This window comes from Strix aluco, chromosome Z (assembly GCF_031877795.1).
Source record: "Strix aluco isolate bStrAlu1 chromosome Z, bStrAlu1.hap1, whole genome shotgun sequence".
NCBI lineage: Eukaryota > Metazoa > Chordata > Aves > Strigiformes > Strigidae > Strix > Strix aluco.
In genome coordinates this window covers 11,286,723-11,310,169 of record NC_133971.1, presented here as the reverse complement: position 1 = coordinate 11,310,169, position 23,447 = coordinate 11,286,723, and the positions used below count along the sequence as shown (strand labels likewise).

The following is a 23,447-nucleotide window of genomic DNA, read 5'->3' as shown; positions in this document are numbered from 1 at the left end:
ACTTATGCTTTAGGAACTATAATGCTGTTTTGTGGTGTTATAACATGATGTTGACAGTAAAATGTCATTATAGCAAAAATGCAAAATTTGTGGGCTTTGCATCCTTTTTCAGAAATAGTCTAGTCTCATGAGAATTATGTGAAACAACAAGGAGATTTGTTATACAGTGTTTCAACATGAAATATGGTCACAAATACTCCCTCGTTCCATAGCTGTCAAACAGCAGTTTACCATATCAGCATTACTGTCAAAAAGGGAATATAATACAGAATAGCAGCCAATAATGTTTATGCAGCTAAAACACTAAAGCAAATCAGTCCTACAAATAGGTATCAAACAGTATTCTATATGTACTTCACCAGTATGATTATATTTATAACAATATTGTGGTATAAGAGTTTGTGGTATAACAGTTTCAAACCAGAAGAAAAGTAGATCATACATATCACCCTACACTAATACAGAAAAAAAAATTAAGATGCACTATCAAATGTTTAAAATGTGACTGCAGCATTATTCTCAAAATGTTAGCAAGAATTTTTAACACACATATATTTGAACCACCTTTTCTTATACAGGAAAAAAACAATTTAGAGATTAATTGAAAGAAAAGATAATTACTTTTCAAATTCCTGGTATATCACTTCTGCTCTGATAAGGGCAATGCACATCCCCGCAGGTAAAGAACCTAGACGCTAAACTATTTTTCAGATCTATTATCTCATGAAACTGAAGGTATAAGCAGTCCTGAAACTCTCAGTGCACCATTACTCCCATAATCTTTCATTCTCCATAAACTGTTTTTTTCTGGAAGGTAAAATATTTAGAACACTATTGAACCACAGTTCTCTCACCTTTCACCTTGCTCCCTATTTTGAAGCAGAACCAACAACTCCAGTGCCAGGAGGAGCTTTACCACACCAATTTCAAACCCAAGGCTGCCTGCATTCTCTGGAGCAGGTTTACCTTAGCACAATTACCACGGCAGTCTGTCTCATGGAAATGATAGGATAAAAGACATGCAACACCCCCCATCTTCAAATACCAAATGAGGTGGTAATTTCAACAATAAAAGTTGTTTGTATACAGTTACTATAAGCCAGAGCTACTTAAAAGGAGATCATTCCAAGCTTAGACAGAACAACTGGTGTAGTATCACTTCCTCACAAGTAACTAGGATGGGGAAGGAGGGGGAAAAAAGAAATTTTTTTTTTAAAAATCACACTTAATGCTTCCCCGAATGTTAATGCAAAGAAAAGCGTCTTAATTTGCTGTAAGTCCTAAAAACCTTCAAGGATAAATTTAACTTAAACTTCTTCTGTTCATAAGTGTATTATAGCCCTTCCCCAGATCATCTTAGCACACAGGCAGGCAGGCAAACTTTTCACAAAACAGCATATTCCAGATCTCAGTGACCAAATCTTTGGCTAGAGCGTGCCAGCATAGCTTCACTGAATTCAACACAGTTATTCCTACTGATCCAAGTCAAGTATCTGCCTCTGTGGGTGTCAGTTTGAATCTTCTGTAGTAAACCATGCCTCATCTACTCACTCATTCCTAGCTGGTGCTTAGCAACTTGTAATACAAATCCAGGGCAAATAGTGTATGTGCGTGCATCTGTATACACAGATCAACAGCCAAACGCCTTCCACTCTTTACAAACTCATTCAGCATGAAAGACTGTGGGATATTTCCCTGCTTCATTCCATTACAAACCACTTAAGGAAGAAGTCATGGCTGCAACTCCTCCATCTCATTAGCATTGTAAAATGTTAGTGCAATTTGTTTTCCTGTACTGATGAATCCATTGGCAACTGGATTTGAAACCTGCATTTTAACATCAATTACCACAAAAAAATCCTTGCATTAATACATAGGGGACCTATTTTAAAAATTCATAGCAATAATTTCAGAATTCATTTAGTTAAAGAAACTCTTCAATGGCCACGATCATCTTAAAGAATCCATGTAGATCATCTTAAAGAATTCACATAGATAAAAGTAACAAATAAAGAACACTGGAGTTTGTATTTCCTTTTCTTTTTCTTTTTCTTAGATATCTAGTCTGTGTATAATGTCATTAATTATGCAAGCAGCATGCTGAATTCTCCCCCAAAAGTGACAAATTACTGGACAGATGAGTCCACTATAAATTAGTTATTGTAGTTTAATTACAACAGTTGAAAATTTAAAGACAATTCATCTCTCTCACCTCAGTGGTGGGTGGATCCTTTCTTTTCTTCCTTATCCATGCTGCAAAAGAAATAAAAATCAAATGGATTATTTTGAAGATCACCAAAACTCAAAACTTAAAAGATCATTACAACTCAAAATTATGATGAATTCGTAACAGAAAACAAATGTTTACATAAAACATTACAATAGAATTTGCCACAACCTGGCAAGCCATATCATTTCCCAAAGCATAAAGACTCAAGATGTCATTTCCCATGTCAATACTCTCCACAGAAGGAAAAGGGGAGGGGAAAATCACCTCTGTGAGAAGAGCTTGGGCACAGTTTACACACCACCCTGGATGCCAAAACAGGGCTTAAAAAGCAGGGCTCATGGCCCAGGCCTATTTTTGAGCTTCCTACACAAGATCTGAGCTTCACCCTGAGAAAATTACAAGATGACTGTTGCCACTCTGGAGAAAAAGGATTCCTGTACGTGCCTCAGGCATTGTTAAAGCTGAAAACCTATCTATGTGAGTGCCAACTGGAATTCCTTTACAGGGATGCAAGATAGAGCCCCAAACCTGACTGAGGGGCTGCAGAGCCCTGACTGCACCATGCCCTATGGGTGTGCGGGACTACCCACTCCATCAAGGGGGAGGTACTGTAACTGAAGGAAGGCTCTCTCCATCTCAGTCAATTCATGCTGGAAAAGACACCAGAGGAATGAAAGCAATGGCAACGACAATTGTCCTGAATCAAAATCAATAGACTTATGCCCATTCCCACTGCAAACACTGATGGTTAGTGTGGGACTGACTAGAGGTAGCAATCCAAAGGGATCCCAATGCAGAGAGAGAAGTGGCACTCTGTCGGGTCTTGCTTCATTCAGTCGATGAACTACTAGAGATAGCTTCAACTATTACAGTCATTATTTAGACAAACAAATCACCTGACTGTGGACAAGGTAATCTCCATCACTCTTCAAAAGTATCATTACTGTAACATTTTTTCATGCCTTTCCAATCCACACAATTGGTAGGTATTGGGTTGCATATTTTGTAGACATTTGTCTTTTCTGCTCATATTTTTCAAAAGAATGAGTAGCAGAATGTAAGGGGCCAGTAATGAACAGAAGGACAAACATAAGGAAAGATAGTTCCAAGGGCTGAGATATGGCAAAATGTTCTTTTGTATGTTTGTTTGGATAATTAAGACTTTTGGTACTGTGCTTGAAAAATTAAACCAAAAATGACATTTTCATTATCACCAGTCAAATTCCTGGTCTGATCTGTAGCTGTCTGTAAAGCTTCAGAAATGCTTTAAGAAGGAACTATTCTAAATTTTAATTTTCTAATACCATCTGTGTTGTATTTTGAGGGGAACTAGGAAATGAGTCAGCAAGTCCAAAACACTAGAAGCTGTACAGTCATAATGTCACCTCACTACTGAAAATGCAGTTACACATAGGGTGAAACACTAACACCACTCTGCTTCAGCAACATTATGAAATTGATTTTAGGAGGAATAGCTTCTAATTAACATTAACAATGGAATTAAATGAGGCAAAATGGTATTACATATCTTGGAATTTAGCCATGATGGCAAGGCCAACAGCCTTAACTCAAGGTTAATGGTAAAATATCTGTAACAATACAAAGCAAGGTATTACTTTTGGTTCTTGTCTATCAGATGACACATTTTGAAGATGTGTTCTTTTAAATACCATTCTCAAATATTTTCTTAAAAGCAGTCCCTGCCAGCTCTTCTCAGAGGTCTTTTGGTTCTAACAAAGATTAGACCCAAATTTGTCATTGTAGTGAAGCGACTGAGCACTGAACAGTCAACATCACTCTTTCTGAAAAAGTTTTATGTTAATGGAAGGAAAAACAGTCCCTTAAGATAATCAAAAATACAACTAAATGACTTTCTATTACTTCTATAGAACTAGAAAATCTTGCATGTACCTGTAGCAAAATCAAACATTTAAATTTTATGAGGATTTCCAATCACAAAATCTGGCAAGATCAGAGACTAAACTGACATGACTAAGACTGGCACTTCTCAGCTGGCAGCCTTGCAGATGCTCTTTGTAAAAGCATCAACAATGCTACTAGAGAAAATCATAGACATGAGCCTTTCCTCCTGACAGGTCACCTTTGTCTGTACTTAGCAGCAGTTCTGACGTCATCCAGAAAAGCAAGGAAGTGGTAGAGATATCAGGTATAGTGAAGTATGTATACTAGACACTCACCAATAAAAGATATGGCTGGAGAAAAAAGGAAAAGTAGCAGTTTAAAAAGTTTCATAAAAATTAAGTTTTAAACATTCAAAATTTCACAGAATCATCTAGGTTGGAAAGGACCTTGAAGATCATCTAGTCCAACCATTAACCAAGCACTGACAGATCCCAACTACACCAGATCCCTAAGTGCTATGTCAACCCAACTCTTGAACACCTCCAGGGATGGGGACTCCTCCACCTCCCTGGGCAGCCCATTCCAATGCCTAACTAACCGTTCTGTAAAGAAATGCTTCCTAATATCTAGTCTAAACCTTCCCTGGTGCAACTTGAGGCCATTACCTCTTGTCCTATCACTTGTTACTTGGTTCAAGAGACTCATCCCCAGCTCTCTGCAACCTCCTTTCAGGTAGCTGTAGAGGGTGATGAGGTCTCCCCTCAGCCTCCTCTTCTCCAGACTAAACAACCCCAGTTCCCTCAGCCGCTCCTCGTACGACCTGTGCTCCAGACCCTTCACCAGCTTCGTTGCCCTTCTCTGGACACACTCGAGTAATTCAATGGCGTTTTTGTAGTGAGGGGCCCAAAACTGAACACAGTCATTGAGGTGTGGCCTCACCAGTGCCGAGTACAGGGGTAAGATCACTTCCCTGTCCCTGCTGGCCACACTATTTCTGATACAAGCCAGGATGCCATTGGCCTTCTCGGCCACCTGGGCACACTGCTGGCTCCTGTTCAGCCGGCTGTCAATCAACACCCCCAGGTCCCTCTCTGACTGTCAGCTCTCCAGCCACTCCTCCCCAAGCCTGTAGCGCTGCTGGGGGTTGTTGTGGATGAAATTTAAGGGATTCTTTTCAACAAAGTATCATCTTCTGTTCTGCTTCTGTCACATGGAAGTACAGTATGACTAGTTCCAATTCCACAGCTCTCAGCACCTAAAAACTGCTTCGTTTTTTTGAAATTGCCAGTATTTTCTTAAGACACCAGATGCATTTCAACTTCAACTGTTTACAATTAGTGATTCTTAAAGAAAAATTCTTAAAATTTGAAATTTTACAATAATTAAGCTGCAGTTAGAAACTACTGCTGAAATATAACAGTTACATTTAGGTTTTCTTTCAATAGCGGATGGAACTTTTAGGCAGTTATTTGTTTAATAATTTTGAGATGAATGGAATGCTTCTATTAGAAGTTTTTATCATTTAATTATCTGCCTCAGTTTAACAAGCCACAGACAGAACAGTGAATGGTAACACAATGACATGTGTCCTGTGAACAGAAGCTGCGAAGCAAGGAGCATTACACAACACATTTTCATTTATTAATAGATCTCAATTAGTACCAACACTCAAAAGCAACAAAATAATCCATAATTTAGGAAGATTTCTCGTTTCAAACATTCCATTATCAGACTGTATCTATTTAAGTACAGAAATAATGGACAGTTATAACAGTGTGCTATTTTTCTTTCCAGCTCTAACAAGCATTTGAATGTGTAGGAGCTACCAACCTTCCTTCTTTCTAATAAATTTCAGAACCACAAATCTTTTTCAGTTTAACCCTAAATAAAACTTGCTGACACAAAGATTGGATACCATTTTCCAAATTACTACAGGTAAATTAATTTTAACATGTCTAATGAGCTGCATTAGAAAATCATTATTTAATAAAAGATACCTTCACTGCTATGTTGCTGAAGGAGAAATACAGTAACAAAATTTACTAAAATCTCTTTGTAGCCATAAAATGAAGTTAGTTAGCTTTAATACATAACATTCTCTCTGTGCAAATATATTTCTGAAATATTGTATATAAACCACAACTAAAGATACATTACAAAATTAAAAGCAAGGAAAACATAATTGTCCCTTCACAATAGATTTGGGGCCCTGGAACTTTTGAATGGAGAAGGAGGAAGAAAATGAGACAAACAAGGAGGAAGACCAAGGTCCACCAAGGCCGGGTCGTTCTGGACCAGGTATTAAAACCAGTTCTAAAAAGAACCCCAGAAGAGTCAGTGTAGTGGGTGACTCCATTCTGGCGGGTGTCGAAGGCCCAATATGCAGACTGGACCTGCTTCATAGGGAAGTTGCTGCCTCCCTGGGGCCTGCACCAAGGCCTGCACCAACCTCAAGGCAAAACTCCGCGCTCTAGTGAGACCCAAGCACTACTACCCTCTCCTGGTTTTTCAGGTAGGTAGTGATGACATTACCAGGAGAACTCCTAAAGCAATGAGGAGAGATTTCAGGTCCTTGGGGAAACTGATTAAGGGGTCGGGGGCACAAATTGCATTCTCCTCCATCCCTTCAGTTGGGGGGATGGATGAAGAAGCATACAGGAGAACTCAACAGATGAACCTGTGGCTCCAAGACTGGTGTTACCAGCAGGGCTTTGGATTTTTCAGTCATGGGTTGGTATACAGGACACCAGTCCTTTTGGCATCAGATGGGATGCACCTGTCCCAGAGGGGGAAAGGATCTTGGGGCAGGAGTTAGCTGGGCTCATTGAGAGAGCCTTAAACTAGATTTGAAGGGGGAAGGGGGCAAAACATCAGCCCATCTGAAGTGCATGTATACCAATGCACACAGCATGGGTAACAAACAGGAGGAGCTTGAAGCCGTGATGAAACAGGAAAATTATGACGTAGTGGCTGTTACAGAAACATGGTGGGATGTCTCCCATGACTGGAGTGCGCCAGTTGATAGCTACAAGCTCTTTAGGAGGGATAGACAAGGAAGGAGAGGCGGTGGGGTGGCGCTGTATGTTAGGGACTGTTATGATTGTTTTGAGTACAAGTGTAGTGAAGACAGGGTGCAGTGTCTTTGCGTTAGAATCAGGGGGAAGGCCAACAGGGCAGATGTTGTAGTAGGAGTCTACTATAGGCCACCCACCCAGGACAGAGAGGTGGATGAAATATTCTATAGGCATTTAGGAGAAATCTCACAATCACTTGCCCTTGTTCTTGTGGGAGACTTTAACTTCCCAGACATCTGCTGGAAATACAACACAGCAGAGTGGGATCAGTCCTGGAGATCCCTGGAATGTGTGGGAGACAACTTCCTGACACAGCTAGTGAGCGAACCAACCAGAGAAGGTGCCCTGCTGGATCTCCTCTTTGTGAACAGAGAAGGACTGGTGGATGATGTGGCGGTTGGAGGACAACTAGGGCACAGTGATCATGAAATAATAGAGTTCTCTATCCTTAGAGAGGCCAGGAGAGGGGGAAGCAGAACTGACATCCTGGACTTCCAAAGGGCTGACTTTGTATTGTTTGGGCACCTGCTTCAAAGGATCCCTTGGAAGACGGTCCTGAAGGGTATAGGGGTCCAGGAAGGCTGGGCACTCCTTAAGAAGGAAGTCTTAATGGCTCAGGAGCAGGCGGTCCCCAGGTGCTGTGAGAGAAACCAGTGACAGAGAAGATCACCCTGGCTAAACAGGGAGCTTTGGCTGCAACTCAGGGAGAAAAGGAAAGTTTACAGCTTTTGGAAGAAGCGGCTAGTCACACACAGTGATTACAAAGAGGCTGTGAGGCTATGCAGGGCAGAAATCAGGAGGTCTGAAGCCCAGTTAGAAATTAATCTGGCTTCAGCAATCAAGGATAACAAGAAATGTTTCTATAAGTATGTCAGCAGCAAAAGAAAGACCAGAGAGAGCCTCCATCCCCTGCTAGACGCAGGAGGACACATGGCAATGAGTGATGAGGAAAAGGCTAAGGTGTTTAATGCCTTCTTTGCCTCAGTCTTTAATAACAAGACTAGTTGTACTGAGGGAATCCAGCCTCCTCAGCCAGAGGACAGAGACTGGGAGAACGACCCCCCCGCATTCCAGGAGGAGATAGCCAGTGACCTACTGCATCACATAGACATACACAAGTCTATGGGACTGGATGGGATACACCCAAGGGTGCTGAAGCAGCTGGCTGGGGTGCTCGCCAAGCCGCTTTCCATTGTTTACCAGCAGTCCTGGCTGACCAGGGAGGTCCTGACAGATTGGAAATTGGCCAATGTGACACCCATATGTAAGAAAGGTCATAAGGATGATCCAGGAAATTACAGGCCTGTCAGTTTGACTTTGGTGCCCAAGAAGCTGATGGAGCAGCTCATCCTGAGTACCATCATACAACACATGCAGGACAACCAGATGATCAGGCCCAGTCAGCATGGGTTTATGAAAGGCAGGTCCTGCTTGACAAACCTGATCTCCTTCTACGACAGGGCGACCTGCTTATTGGGTGAGGGAAAGGCTGTGGATGTAGTTTACCTTAACTTCAGTAAGGCCTTTGACACTGTTTCTCACAGCATTCTCCTGGTGAAACTGGCTGCTTGAGGCTTGGATGGGCACACGCTTTGCTGGGTAAAAAACTGGCTGGATGGCCGGGCCCAAAGAGTTGTGGTGAATGGAGTTAAATCCAGTTGGCGGCCGGTCACGAGTGGTGTCCCCCAGGGCTCGCTTTTGGGGCCACTCCTGTTTAACATCTTTATTGATGATCTAGACGAGGGGATCGAGTGCACCCTCAGTAAGTTTGCAGATGACACCAAGTTGGGTGGGAGTGTTGATCTGCTCGAGGGTAGGGAGGCTCTGCAGAGAGACCTGGACAGGCTGGAGCGATGGGCTGAGGCCAACTGTAGGAGTTTCAATAAGGCCAAATGCCGGGTGCTGCACTTGGGCCACAACAACCCCCAGCAGCGCTACAGGCTTGGGGAGGAGTGGCTGGAGAGCTGACAGTCAGAGAGGGACCTGGGGGTGTTGATTGACAGCCGGCTGAACAGGAGCCAGCAGTGTGCCCAGGTGGCCGAGAAGGCCAATGGCATCCTGGCTTGTATCAGAAATAGCGTGGCCAGCAGGGACAGGGAAGTGATCTTACCCCTGTACTCGGCACTGGTGAGGCCGCACCTCGATGACTGTGTTCAGTTTTGGGCCCCTCACTACAAAAAGGACATTGAATTACTCGAGCGTGTCCAGAGAAGGGCAACGAAGCTGGTGAAGGGTCTGGAGCACAGGTCGTACGAGGAGCGGCTGAGGGAACTGGGGGTGTTTAGTCTGGAGAAGAGGAGGCTGAGGGGAGACCTCATTGCCCTCTACAACTACCTGAAAGGAGGTTGCAGAGAGCTGGGGATGAGCCTCTTTAACCAAGTAATGAGCGATAAGACAAGAGGTAATGGCCTCAAGTTGTGCCAGGGAAGGTTTAGACTGGATATTAGGAAGCATTTCTTTACAGAACGGGTTGTTAGGCGTTGGAATGGGCTGCCCAGGGCAGTGGTGGAGTCCCCATCCCTGGAAGTGTGTAAGAGTCTGGTTGACATAGCGCTTAGGGATATGGTGTAGTTGAGAACTGCCAATGTTAGGTTAATGGTTGGACTGGATGTTCTTCAACGTCTTTTCCAACCTAGATGATTCTGTGATTCTGTGATAATCTGAATTGAGTACATTGTAATATATTGCACTTTAGCATTTAATAGTTTTATCAGTCTTTCAGAAGTAATACATTTTTCTAATAATTCACATGACCACTCATCAGTCTTTGGGGAGAAGAATAGAAGGACTCTAATATATTTAATCCCCACCTTCAGACAGGAAATTTTAAAAAGCCTTTCAATTTTTTTTTACATTATCAACAATATTTTGAGCATCCAACACAAGGTTCAGAAGCCCACCACCACCTCATAACTCGGGCATAAGAGAAATTAATGGTAACATTTAAAGGAAGAATGAATGTATACAAAAATATAGCCAGTGATTTACTACTGAGTTAGCACTGATTTTAACAAAAAACAAGTAAATGTTGTCTTGAAATTAAGACATTTTGCATTGTCTTTGAAAAATACTCAGTGTATACAATTTTGCAAAAGAAAGGCTCTTCCAACTTTCTTTGTGGTCTCTGTTACACTTTTAGTCAAAGCAGATTTAAATTACTGAACAGATTTACAGTACAGTTAAATGTTTGTTGATGGAAACAAGGCAGGTAGGTGCTTTATTACATATTATTTGAACACATATCCAGACATGCATATACTTAATTAAAAAGTGTCCAGTGACAGTTACAGCTGGAAAAGATTTCCACATGAACACTCTCGTTCCCTACACTAACAAAACAAAATGCCCTCACCATTGTCAGCCAAGATGCTTTAAACCAGCTAAAGTAGAGAAGGTACTGAGTGCAACCACAACACACTTCCCTGCTCCCCAGAGCTCTGGCAAAATGTATCATTGCCTCCATTGCAAACTAATTAAGATGCTGCTTCTAATTTTGTTTGGATGGCACTTCCTGCGTTCTGTACTCATCGCAATGCTACTTTTTATGAGGAATTTGCAAGGTAGCTGGACATTTCCTACCTTGAGACCGTCACATTTTTTCATCAGCACTCATTTGCATTCTTATTAGTATGCATGAGTTTTTCATTGAACTTTAAGATCCTACTGGCACATAACACACTGTAATGAGCGTAAAAGTGAGCATGCAAATTAAGACTCCCATTAATCACTAAATGTTACCAGGAAACACAAAAAAAAGACTAGGAGTAGATGGGCAATAAAATGCTGCATGAAGCGTGCAATCTCATGAATCTCTATAGGTTTGTAAAATTATCAATCTCCTCTAAGGAGCACTATCGACCTCTCCCAAAGAGGTAAATTACACATTCTACAGAACAAAGAATACAGAAAGGTTGTATGGATCCATATTGCCTAGGGAAAAGTATGCACTCCCACTTTGTAGTAAAATGTAAGGGGCTTCACCTAAACAAAAACAGGTAATATTTGTATCGGACATATGGATTACATTCCAAATTCAAAAGTACAGTACAAAAGGAAACACACTTTTGGATTTTTAAAATGAAAATCAACTTAATTTTCTGTATACAAATAGCTTAACACTATGACTAAGGATAACACAAGGGATTATGATTCTATTCTTTTAATATTGAGCATGTTTCAATTTTATGAAAGTTTTACAAAATGGACATTCAGAACTTTTGTAAAATTCATGTCTGAGAATTTAGGAAATTTAATCCTGTGGAGCAATTATAACTAACATCTTCAGGAGAAAAGTTCCAGGCAACCCCTTCAGGAGTAAACTCTCATTCCTATATTCAGTAAACTCTCAGGACTAATACACAAACATTCCCTCTGGAGTCTCAGAAACAGTTTGCAGAGACTAAGTCTGTAATCTATCTGTATCTATTTGCTTTATAGCTTTCTACTTGGTCTCAGTTACCTTATTACTTGTTTATAACTTAATAAACACCACACCAAAATCAGCCCCTTAGTTTAACAGCTGTCCAGGCTGAATGTCTTAGATATACAATGAGATTTAACTCAGACTCTCTTCAAATTTCACTAAAGCCTCCTCCCGCTCCTTTAAACAATCACTTGTACCTCCTTTTGTGCAAGTTCTCCTCAGATAACTCATGCCCATAAGTGTTTCCAGGGACAATACTTTTATTCACTTCAGTCACAAGAGATTTCTTTTCTAGTCGAAGTGTGATGTAGGAAAACAAGGAGAGGGAAAGCGTGCTGGGATGACTGCTTTTAAATCAGGTGGCCATTAAGGATTATCCACAAGTGAAAAAACTGAGCCCTGGCAGAACAAAGACAGCACAAGTGAAAGCAGCTCTCTGCAGATCCCAAGAAAAAGGAGAGGAAATAAGGCAGCAGAAACTTTAGCACAGTCCTTAAAGTGAAAAGCCTGAGAAGGCTAGGCAAGGAGACTGCTATTGCTGAACCACTCAAAACTGAAGCAGAGGCTGCAGATGTCAAAGTGCATACACAGGATTTGGAGAGAAGGCCCTGGGAGATGCCCAGAAGAGAGGACTCAGAACACTAAAAATCCACAAAATTTCCAAGAGTAATGAGAAAACAGAAGTGAGAAATATTATACAGCCTTCTAACCTTATAACCTTCATCTTTTACTGTTCAGAGAAAACAGCAAGTATTTTAGAAATCCTTCTGCAAAGTCTCAGACTGTTTGCTGGAATGATCAGCATCCACGACAGCACAAATTATAAAGTGAACACCCACAGAAAGAATGAATTGGGAAATTTTCAAGAGTCTGGACAGAAGATACAGAGTGAAAGTTTAGCACAGGTCTTGCAGGCCTGGGAAACTTCTAGGCCAATCTTAAAGAGGTAAAAATAGGGACAGAATGGTAATGAGCTTTTCAACAAAGCGTGTCTAAAAAGCTTGTATTAAACTGCTACCACTCACATAACTGGCTTTTACAGTACTATTTGAATCGCTACTCTTTCCATTCTTTTCCATTTCTTACTCATTGAGAATTTTTCATTTTACAGAAGGCAAAAAAGAAGTAGTGATGAACTGAACTTCAAAGCATCCCACATCCGTAATTCACACCTCAATATATAGCAAAGGCACAATAATTCTTTGAACAGCCTCTATATTCACAGCAAAAGTACCAGTTTTGGCTTTTTAAAATTATGTTATACTTCCACAAAACTAAATTCTCATTGGACAAAAAATATAGCTTAGCCTTTTTTTGTGGAATTCCCATACTTTATCTGTCAGAAACATGTACTATACACCCATTCTGCTTAAGGAATGCATAGGGGAAACAAAGATGCATGTATCTTTCTTTTCTGTTTCTAGAGAAATCCAGTACTTAAGAGGAAAAGACTGTTACCTATCTGCATACTTTTCCTTTTCTCTGTGAATTCTATTTGGTGCTGAGAAAATCACAAAGAAAAAAAAAAGCAGTTACAAAGATGAGGAAGTTCAGCATTAAGAGTGTAAATGTAGCTCAACTGCCTAGTCAATTACCTTTTCTTGTTTAAAACAAACCTGAATAAGATGCCTTGACTTGCAAAAGTGGATCGCAGGTCTGGCAGCTGCATCATTTTAGAGAAGTCCGTACTGCAGTGTACCTGACCCTTGACTCTAAGGTCCATGTATTATTGGTGCTTGCCTAAAGCATCCTTCGAAACAGCTGTACCCTCCCATGCACCACACTGTGGTGTGAGTCACACGGATTTGTGCTAAGGTTTCTGCAGAGAGCTACAGTGCAGGCTTATTAGTGCTACACCAATTCCGGAGGTCCTAAGGAACAGATTCATATAGCAAGCTGGCTGAACTGCTCTAAGACACTTTGTGAAAGGGTGATTAGCCTACACCTGAGACAGTCTGACTGTCCATGTTGTTTCCTGTTAATTCCAGCCAAGTGCAGGTAGAGACTAGTAGATTGCACTTTTCAACTCTTAAAAGGCAGCTGCAAGTCTTAGATGAGAATTCATTCACAGCAGAGCAGTTACCTGAGGCTTTTTCTCAGTGTTTGTGGTGCAGAGCGATTGCATGACAGTCACACACAGATGACCAGCAGTGGCTGGAGAACTTTGGGATGAGGAAGCAGACCTTCAGAAAGTTGGATTAGGTAGATACCCATTCAAGCACCAGATGATTTAGTAAGGATAAATCTGCCAGGCTGCTGCTCTCCTTCAGAAGATGGCTATCTTGGACTGATAAAGAAACAGCAGCAACTAGAATAAGATTTGCCAGCCAATTGTGGGTAGTGCGGCAGTAGAAGACAGAAGCTGTTGATATTGTGGTTTCACCACAGTTGGCAAATGCTGCTAATAAGGTTCAAACACCTTTGAGAAGCTTTTAGCTGTTAATCCTAGCCTTAGTTGATTACCAAAAAAAATTCATAGGAATCAGTGTAATGACAATGATAAAATGCAAGATGGGAACATTTGATGTTTCTCTACTGACTCCATGACGGGATATAATGGGACCAAAGTCTTCTCTTGGCTCAGTATCATCTCCCCCAGGGGCCAACAGTGAGTGCAAAGGAAAGAGAATGAGGTAAAGCAAGTATAATATGATATTTCCTCAAAACACACTGTAGCCTCCATTAATTTGTAGCTCACTGACAAATTAAACCACAGTAATATCTGTGCATGACAAGGATTTTTCTTCCACAAATTCTTTCACCGTTTTTTGAACTCATGCAAATTTCCAGCAAGCAGATTATTCAGTGACAAGGAATTCCACAGTTTAACTACATACTGCTTAAAATTTAAGATGCTTTAAACCTAGCAGCTTCTGCGAGATGCCTAGATATTATTCTCCCCAAAAACCATGTGGAATGATGGGTAGACTATTCTATTATTTCAGGGGTTCCTTGCTTATGCTATAGAGTCCTGGATTTTAAGCCACATTTAACACCACATTTGGCTCGAGCTCCTACAGCCTCAAGGACCAACATACACTCCCTATCTGCTTTCTCTAAGGGCTGCTTAGCTGATCCTAAACTACTTCTCTAACCTCCCTAAATTTCTTTTTATGTCCCAAATTTTCAGACAAAATTTTCATCAGTAGCAGTGGGAAAAAATGGTTCTCAAACTTCCTACAAGTTTGTGCAAGGAAAAGCATAGGAAACCAAATACCACCATAAAAAAAATAAAAATCACTGTGCCACCAATAATTGAACCAACCTACAAATTAACACTGCAGTGAAGGTGTAATTAGGAAGTTTAACACATTAAGTTTTCGTTATTCTATCATGTCCCACTCAGGCACAAATATTTTCACCTTTAATAGGAGCAAGTCATGATCATACAGGCTTTATTTACATTTTTTTAAAGCACTGATTTCCTAAACATAATTTATCCTATTTGTAAAGGGGTTACCTTAAGAATTAATTGCAATTACACAGTTAAACAAAAGCCCACATTACTCAAAATGAAGGATAATGGACAACCTATTCATGTAGTCAGGCTTTCCATTAAAAATATTGAATCTACATGCAATGGCAAAACTATCTTTAAATAAACCCATAATATTCAGGATTTACCTTCCCATTCTGTTGGAAAGTCACCCATTTCATACAGATATGCCTGACGATTTATTGCTTCTACAAATCTTCTTTCTGGTATAATCTGCCCTATAGCCAGGAAACAAAAAGAAAAGAAAAAAAGGCCGTTAAATATATTTTTATATAACATTTAAATTGCTAATTATGTTATTGTGTTGAAAGAACTGTACCTATTCACACAAGTGCAACGATATCTACAGGATAAAAATGAAGGATTAAAATACTGAGAAAATTATTACCATCTAGATGTCAATTTGAAATGCTATGTGTTTCAGTAACTTTAACAAGAGCTTGCATGTCCTACAGCTGACTTGGATTATTAATGACAGAAATATTTTAACCCAAGTTATCCACCTTAGTGTATCCCTTAGAGAATGCTTCTCTGAAGAACTGTCGATCAGTTTTCCAAGAACAGTTTTTTCCTTCACCTTGATATCTTCCACACTATTCCAAGTGAGGGATCAGAAGCTTGATGCTGTTCTCGAGTCAAAAACCAGCACTGAAAGTTCACTGGTTAGCTTTGCAAAGTGGTCAGGCCATATCATCTCTAAACACTGGCAATTGCTCTGTGCATGTGAGCCTTTACATATATGCTTGCAAACAAAGTATTTTCTATGTTAAAAACCAAAAACCAGTAGGTAGCTCTCCGATAGGGAACATTCAGTATATCGAAAGAGTAGCCAGTGTGGAGAATCTGGATCTACATCCCACCCACAGATTCTACTACTGCCAAAGAGGAAGAATTAAGGTTCAACCAGTGATGTAGCACGCAGCAGACTGACTGTCAGATATCATGCTACTGTACGGAGAAAGAGTATTTTAATTTTCTTTTAAAATTAGCAGATACTGCAAAGATGTGCAAGTTCCCCATCTCTCACAAGGAAAAAAACTAACAACATTCCCCAGGCTTTTTCTCACAGCTTCTTCCCTTCCTGGGAGGCTGATACGGAAAAATTTAACATATGGAGCAAACTCAAGAGAAATATCTGCATAAAATATTTTCTTTTATAATGATGTAATTAATCCGGTTCATTCCTTCAATATGCTTTCAACAAGTATTTCAAATGAAGTTATTTTAAAACTGATAGTAGTCAGGAGTTAAAATTCACCCATCTCTGATTACTGTTGTTCATTATTAAGTATTTAATAAAGTAAAATAAGAACTTGTATAGAAACTGCAATTCCTTTTTTAAGTACCTCCTTTAGCTTTGTAATATTTCTTTTTATTTTTAAGCGATGCAACATTTTTTCTGTTTCAGATATGCCAACAGGCAAAGAAAATAGTGTAGCGTACTTTCATCTCCAAGATTAGGTACTTTTAATTAGTGTTGAAAGGTATATGATTTATACTTGTTTTATAAGTACACAGTTCCTCTATGCTGAAGATATTATACTTCATACACTTGCTTTAAAATAATTTCCTTTCAGCAATATAATGGATAATGCTATTTCTCAACCTCTTTATCCACAAAAAAACCCAAAAATACAGAATTACTTTCTTCCCATACAGAAGATTTCCAGAAAAGCTGAAGACCTATCTATGTAGGTCTGATCCTATACAAATCTCAGAATTAGCACCCTTCTCCATTGTTGGAAAGTCACTAGATTTTACTGTTAGCACAGCACCTTTTAAAAAACTGTCCATAATTCGAGTCCTACACAGGTGGAACAGTCTGAGTAGACTGACATAAGCAAAAGTAACAAAGAAGTGTATTTTTTTTACCTGCTGTCACAACTTGTGATTGATGTTACATCTTTATGGGTTCTCAAATAAAGTGTTTTTAACTAATCTACTTTTAATGAAATATACCACTTTTTATTCTGCTTCAAGCTTTCATAAGACACATGTAAAAAATTCATTTTCCAGATCCCACAGTCAAATCACACTGTAGAGCCAAACTCAGAAAATCATTTCCCAAAGATGTTATTTTGAAGAATCATCACGCAGGAGTGCTGCTGGCTTTTAAGCCTCTGCATTTGTGATGCACACGTGACATGAATTAACTTAAACTGTCTGATTCGCCTTGTCCCCTAGGTTTCTTTTGGTGGACTAACACTGACAAATAATTTGCATAGTTTTCTACTGAAGATCACACTGAAGCCTCTTTAGATTTGATTAAAACCTTTTACTGTTTAGTGTTTTTTCATAGTAAAGATATTGACTGTTTTGCTTTATACTAATCCATTCCCACATTTGCAAACAAATACTTTGCTACTGCAACTTAATAAATTTCAATTACAAACAGCAATGTAAGAACCACTATTTACAGTTCTAGCTTTAAAATTAACCTCATTTTCATGTGACCACTAGATCTTAGAAACATGGAAGAACCATTAATACTTCAAACTGGGATTATATAAAACCCAACATATCCAAAAAGTAACAGCCAATAACTCATAAACCAAAAAGCAGATTACTTCAGAAAGAATTAAACAGATGTACAGAATACTCACTAGAATACTCAGATATAACATTATTTACACAAAACTCTTAAGTAGCCAAGATTTGCAACTTTGCAGCAGTTACAAGCAGGCAAAATGGCCAAGAAATCTAAGTAATGGACAGATCTTTCAGCAAGTGATACAGTATTTACACATTTTAGATTTATATACTTTCTTACTGCACATAATTTCTCTAAGCCTTTCTGTCCCAACCTATCTGAAAGCCAATGTGTGATGGCTGAAGTGAATTTGTACAAAATCCTGAAAGCAAAAGTGTTTAACAGAAGTCAGGCAGCCTGCCAGCATGAGAAAGGAGTAGCTAAAGCCAGCAAGGGGAATAGTAAATGAAATGTGAGGGGCTAGCAAATGACTTAATTATTTTCTAAATTTCTACAGCCCTATCTACAGACTATGAAGCCTAGAAATTAAGTTATATTTCCACAGCAAAACCATGGTTAACTGTAGATATGCACAGGTGGTGTAAGTATTTTAATTTTTGAGTTTCTTCTAAGGAAGAGCCCCTCTTCTACACACAAAACATCCTAGCTATTTCCACTGCAGTCACTAAATCTGATATATCCACATTTGCCTTAAGAAAAACCCATTGAAGAATCTTCCAGATCAAAAAAGAGTTAAATAATGAATAATCCCAAACTTGTGTTATTCTATAACCAAATTATTATTCTTCCCATATCAATTTCTTAAAACATCATCAACAGGGAACTGGATGGTTTTGGTTCCTATACTGAGCAAGAGCCCTTGTCGGCTATAAAATACCAGTATGTTTTGCAGTCAGCAGATGGAAATGGGATCACCCTCTCACACACATGCATGCTTAGAGCTACCACATTAAAGCAACAATTCACAATTCCCATTCAAATTGAATGAATCTCAGATGTTCATGAGAACTCAGGACCAAGACTCTTTTGGCCAGCTGATTTGCACTGTCTGTGTAAGAATCCATGGAAGAAACACTTTATAAATTACTTAAAGAAATTTTTTTTTTTTTTAATGCACAGACTGAAAACGCAGTCTTTGTTACTTGAAGACAAACGGACTAAATTTCAGTTGCACAGCATTGCTGTAAACTTTATGATGAAATAAGCATTTTTAGAGCATACCTATTTACTGAAGCGCTATGTGGTTTGAAGAGATTATATTGTAATTCATTTACTAACGTACGTTATTTCATCATCAGTAACACAACATAAACATTACCTACTGGAAACAAGGTTTCTAAGAATTTTTTCAGCAGAATCTTACAAAGCTCACAAAATGGATCCCCTATTTCTTTCCTCTTGTCTGGTAACACCTCAACAAACTGTCTAGTTTTTGCTAAATATGAAGCAGTACTTAAGTCACCAAAGCAACTGAACTATCAGCAGTTCTTCACACAAAGCAGAGAAAGAACTACTCTAGAGGCAACAAAAAGTAGATTACTTCTCTGTAGGCTGAGGAGTGGCCCATCACCTTCAGAGCAAGATATGAAGTTCTCATCTCCATTGGAGGAGAAGGGAAAAAAAAGTCTGTTATGAAGAAAGGAAAAAACAACCCTTTTAAAGGTGAACATTCATTTGTGCAAGCCTAGATCTCTCCTTTGCATGGATTTTTAACTGAGGGACCCTGTTCACTGGTAACCATCTTCCTGTTACTTCATGGCCAGAATTCTGGTATTTCTGCAATAATAATCTTCACCTTAGGAAAGACACCAACATTTTAAGATAATACCTTTTTTCCCAAATAATATTGATTTTATTTTTTTCAAAATTTAGATTTCTATGACATTAATTTTTTCTGAGCAACAAATTAATAGCTTTCAATAGGTATTCATACAACAAATCAAGTCTAAAATAAATTACAAAAATTTTAATATTTGTACCTAACATCTATCACTTACACATGTAGTTAATATTTTCTCCAATAATTCATACAGTTGAAGTAATCTAAAACTCTTTATGCTTTATAAAATCATATTAGAAACTCATTTCAACTTTTAAGAGCAGCAAGTAAGGCCATAGGCTGCTTTGTTCTATGGTTCTGATTTCCATTAGCCTCAAAAGAACCGGGATCGGTGACTTCCAGTTTTACAGTGATGCAGGATCAAGCAGTATTAAACTTGGTAAGTGATGAATGAGTAAGTCCAAGAAAGCTGTAAGTACCGGGCATTCAAGGTCAAAAATCATGCTTTGATTTTGCTATTTATATCTACATCTTATCAACAATACATTTAGCTTTACAGAGTTGTCTGCAAGTATTATATTCTTTCCAAAGGAAGATCTGTTTCTTCAGATTCCTACTGTAGTTTTGAAGTCAGGACAATTGCTTTAATTTTTGGGAACACATACTGTCAAAGGAAAAGACTCGCAGTTCCTTTCCACTTCCCAAGTAAAATGACAAATGACAATGCCAGTGTCATAGACACAACATCTTAGTATTATTTGTCATTTTGGATGAATTGCTGTCCTTACAATGCCATGCTGTATACCAAAATAATTGTTCCCACCTTGCTCTGATTTGCTGTAGCATTTACAACTAATGACCAATAAAGTGGAAACAAATTGCTATGCTTAATTAACTTAGTTAGCAGGTTTTACCAATACAATTCATTAAATATTATTTGTATCCCACTAACAAAGGATTTGACATGGTACAAAAAGATTAAGGGTAGGCTCACATTGCATCAGAAGCTGAAGATAGGCATGTTAGTTTCGAGCAAGTTTACTTACATCTCAGAAAGTAGAGTCACAGCAAATTCAGAGTTTTGATAATTTCTCTCACGTTATACCTGAGTTTGAGAGTCTTCCAGACTTCAGCCTCAGCAGCTAATACTAGTCCAAATAGCGCATATATTTACTGCAGCCTTTAGTCAATGTACTTTAAAAACCCCTATAGTCTATAGGTAAGATCAGACTTACGGGTCTGCGTCTCTCACAGGAAAGTAAGATTTTTGGTTTTAATCATCATGAAGTCACCAGAGAAGATTCAAGTTTTAATGTGAAGTTTAGATGAGAGAGTTCTAGCTTTGCCAGAGACATGTCCCAACATCATATCTTTTGTCAGAAGTGGGCATTAACATAATAGTAGCACACCTGATGCTGTCCCAAAGGACTTTGCTTCTCCTCTGAAATTTCCACTAACAAGGACTTTTCCCATCTTGATAGGATCCACTGTCTGTTTCCCAGGGAAGGGGATATGTGGGAGTGTCAGCTCTGCGTAGCTGTGGGAGATTCAATGTGTTATGGTAAATGATTAAGAGGCAAGTTGGCATTGGCCTGTCAGCTCTGTGCAGCTGTGGGAGATTCAATAATTTAAGAGCCAAACCGACACTGGCCAGTGTTCTGTGCAGGCTTGGAGAAGTGCCTGTGCTGCGCTGCTCTGCGCTGCACCAGCCTGGAGGAGGAAGGCTTTGAGGAGAAACAGGCCTTGGAAGAGAGATAAGAAACTGCCAGGCTGTGCTGAGGTGGATGGAACTGTTTCTGCGAGAGACGGTTGATGACTGTCTAGTTGCTGATTTGCTTATTATGAAGTAAGAGCTTGAATGAGAGCATAAGTTTGTATTATTGTAAGAAGAAAAAGAGAGGTTAAAGAAAATAAACAGCCCCTGCCCTGCAGAAAGAAAAGAAGATCACTGTGACGTGTGAATTATTTTGGCCACTACAACTTATTACAACTTAATTCAATTTATTACAACTTAGTACAGCTTACAACAATTTATTACAGTTATTATAGGGAGATATATATATATAAATCATCTTCAAAAGCTTCTCTAGGATGGAGTGTCGGTCCTTTGGAAAAGTTCTCACTCTTGTAAACATGACCAAAACACACTTATGGTATGGTTAGCTATACCATAATCAGGATGTCAGCTTAATGAATCTGACTCTCGATGCCATCTAGATTCTGCCCTTCTTACAAGCATATGCTAAACAATGAAGTTTTTGCAAACAAGGCTTACCATCCAACCATTTACTAACTAGTAATTGATCTATCACAATGTATATGTATTTCGCAAGCAAAAAAACCCCAAATAAATCTCTGTCCAGAAGGAATACTATACATTATTCCTTGAAACAAGAGCCACAGTCTTTATATCTAAGAATATTTTTATTTCCTTCCTGCAGAAAAATTATTTATATGCATACATAACAGGAGAAACTGTTCAATATCGTTCTTGCTGTAGTCATGTATGACTGTAAGGAAATTAAACACCTTATCCTGTTAGTTTAATAAATTTTGCCCATTTTCTATAAATTAAACAAGAAAAACTTAGAACAGAACCTTCCAAACAGGCAACAACTCAATCCTGCCCTATTTAACCCAACGCAAGTAATACTGCAGGGTAACCATATGGATTTATTCTGATTTCATATACCAATTTGTATCTTTTGTCTACTAACCAGAATGATTTTGACATTGTTAGTTTCTTTGTTTCTTTGAACAGACATATTCTGTATTTTGCTTGTTACAGAACAAGTTTATCCCTCAGCCCTCTGAAAATGCAATCCACTTTTATAACAGCTGTCAAGACATCTAGAGTGCACAGGCTGCAACTTGATTCTGTTTCACAGTTAAAACCAGTTATGCATATTATAATTTTCCAGTTTGACATAAAAGGCAGATTTTTTTTCCCCTTTTAAATGAAAAGGCCTATGCTTATGTGGGTCATTAGTCCACACTAATCACATTTTTCCTTAGCTGCTCCCATACACGTATCCAGTCACTGATATACTGAATGCATAAACATATACACACATGTGTGTTTTCTATGACCCATTGCCTAATTATGCTTTCAGAAGAAAAAAAAAATCACAATAATATAACACATGTAATATAGGTAACAGCAACATTCAAAATGAAAGCTACTTAGACAAAGGGCTGATAGTAAGGACATGGCATAAAACAATGAGACTTTGGAAAAATACCTACACAATCAGCCAGGAAGGAATGGGGTGGGACGGGAGGGAGGGGGGGAGGAAAAAAAAAGAAAAAAAGAACTCTTAAGTTTAAAAATGCATTTACTACAGTTAAAATGTGAATAGCAAGTTAAAAAACAAAACAACACAGGCTTTGGGCTTTATTGTTTTTTAAATGCCTGCATATCCCTCCTCTCTTCTAGTCATATGTCTATGCTATTCTTTTTGAAGACTGCTACCTCCCTAGTCTAGGACTCTGCTCTGCACATATCTATTGAGAATGACAAACAATTAATATGAAATTTTGTCTGGAAGCTGTCTCTTTGAACGCAAAAAACCAAACACATGTCTGGGTTGTAAGGCTTATTGATACACCAAGCCATAATTTCTGAAACTGGTGATAAAACATGTATTTTAATAATGATACAACCAGTAACAGAAGAAAACACTAGAGAGGTAAACCAATTACACAATGCATAACGCTAGTAACAAATTCATTATCCATTTTTCTAAGCTGATCTACAACAGTAGACCTCACCGAAATCAGGAGGAGGTGTTTTCTCAACACACTTCCTCCACTCAGTTTAAGAAGACCAACCATATAGTACCATATCATTGTTAGTAAGGTTACCTTTACAAAAAGAAGGTGATCTTCAGAATGTTTCTCAATTCAAACTTTAAGCAAAAGTTAGCAGGAATAGTCTCCCAGAAGTAATTTTAAGTTAATGACTGTAGAATCAAAAAATTCCAACCACTAACGTACAGGTGTCCCAATTTCTCTTTCAAACTGGACTCTCTAAATTACAAACCATATTTCTGTCTGATTGCTCCAACTGCCAAAAGTTTAACAATTCTAT

At 38.8% G+C, this 23,447-nt stretch overlaps 1 protein-coding gene across 3 annotated transcripts in view; it reads right to left on the bottom strand.

The window, feature by feature from the left end:
• Positions 1-23,447, bottom strand: part of NDUFAF2 (NADH:ubiquinone oxidoreductase complex assembly factor 2) — a 74,949-nt gene that overhangs the window by 11,995 nt on the left and 39,507 nt on the right. For 2 of the 3 annotated variants that reach the window (XM_074811799.1, XM_074811800.1), the window contains exons 2-3: positions 15,215-15,304; positions 2,213-2,253 (exon numbers count right to left, since the gene is read on the bottom strand). In XM_074811799.1, coding sequence (XP_074667900.1) covers positions 2,213-2,253; positions 15,215-15,304 — 131 coding nt within the window. The remainder of the gene's footprint in view (positions 1-2,212; positions 2,254-15,214; positions 15,305-23,447) is intronic. The other variant, XM_074811801.1, reaches the window with a different exon arrangement.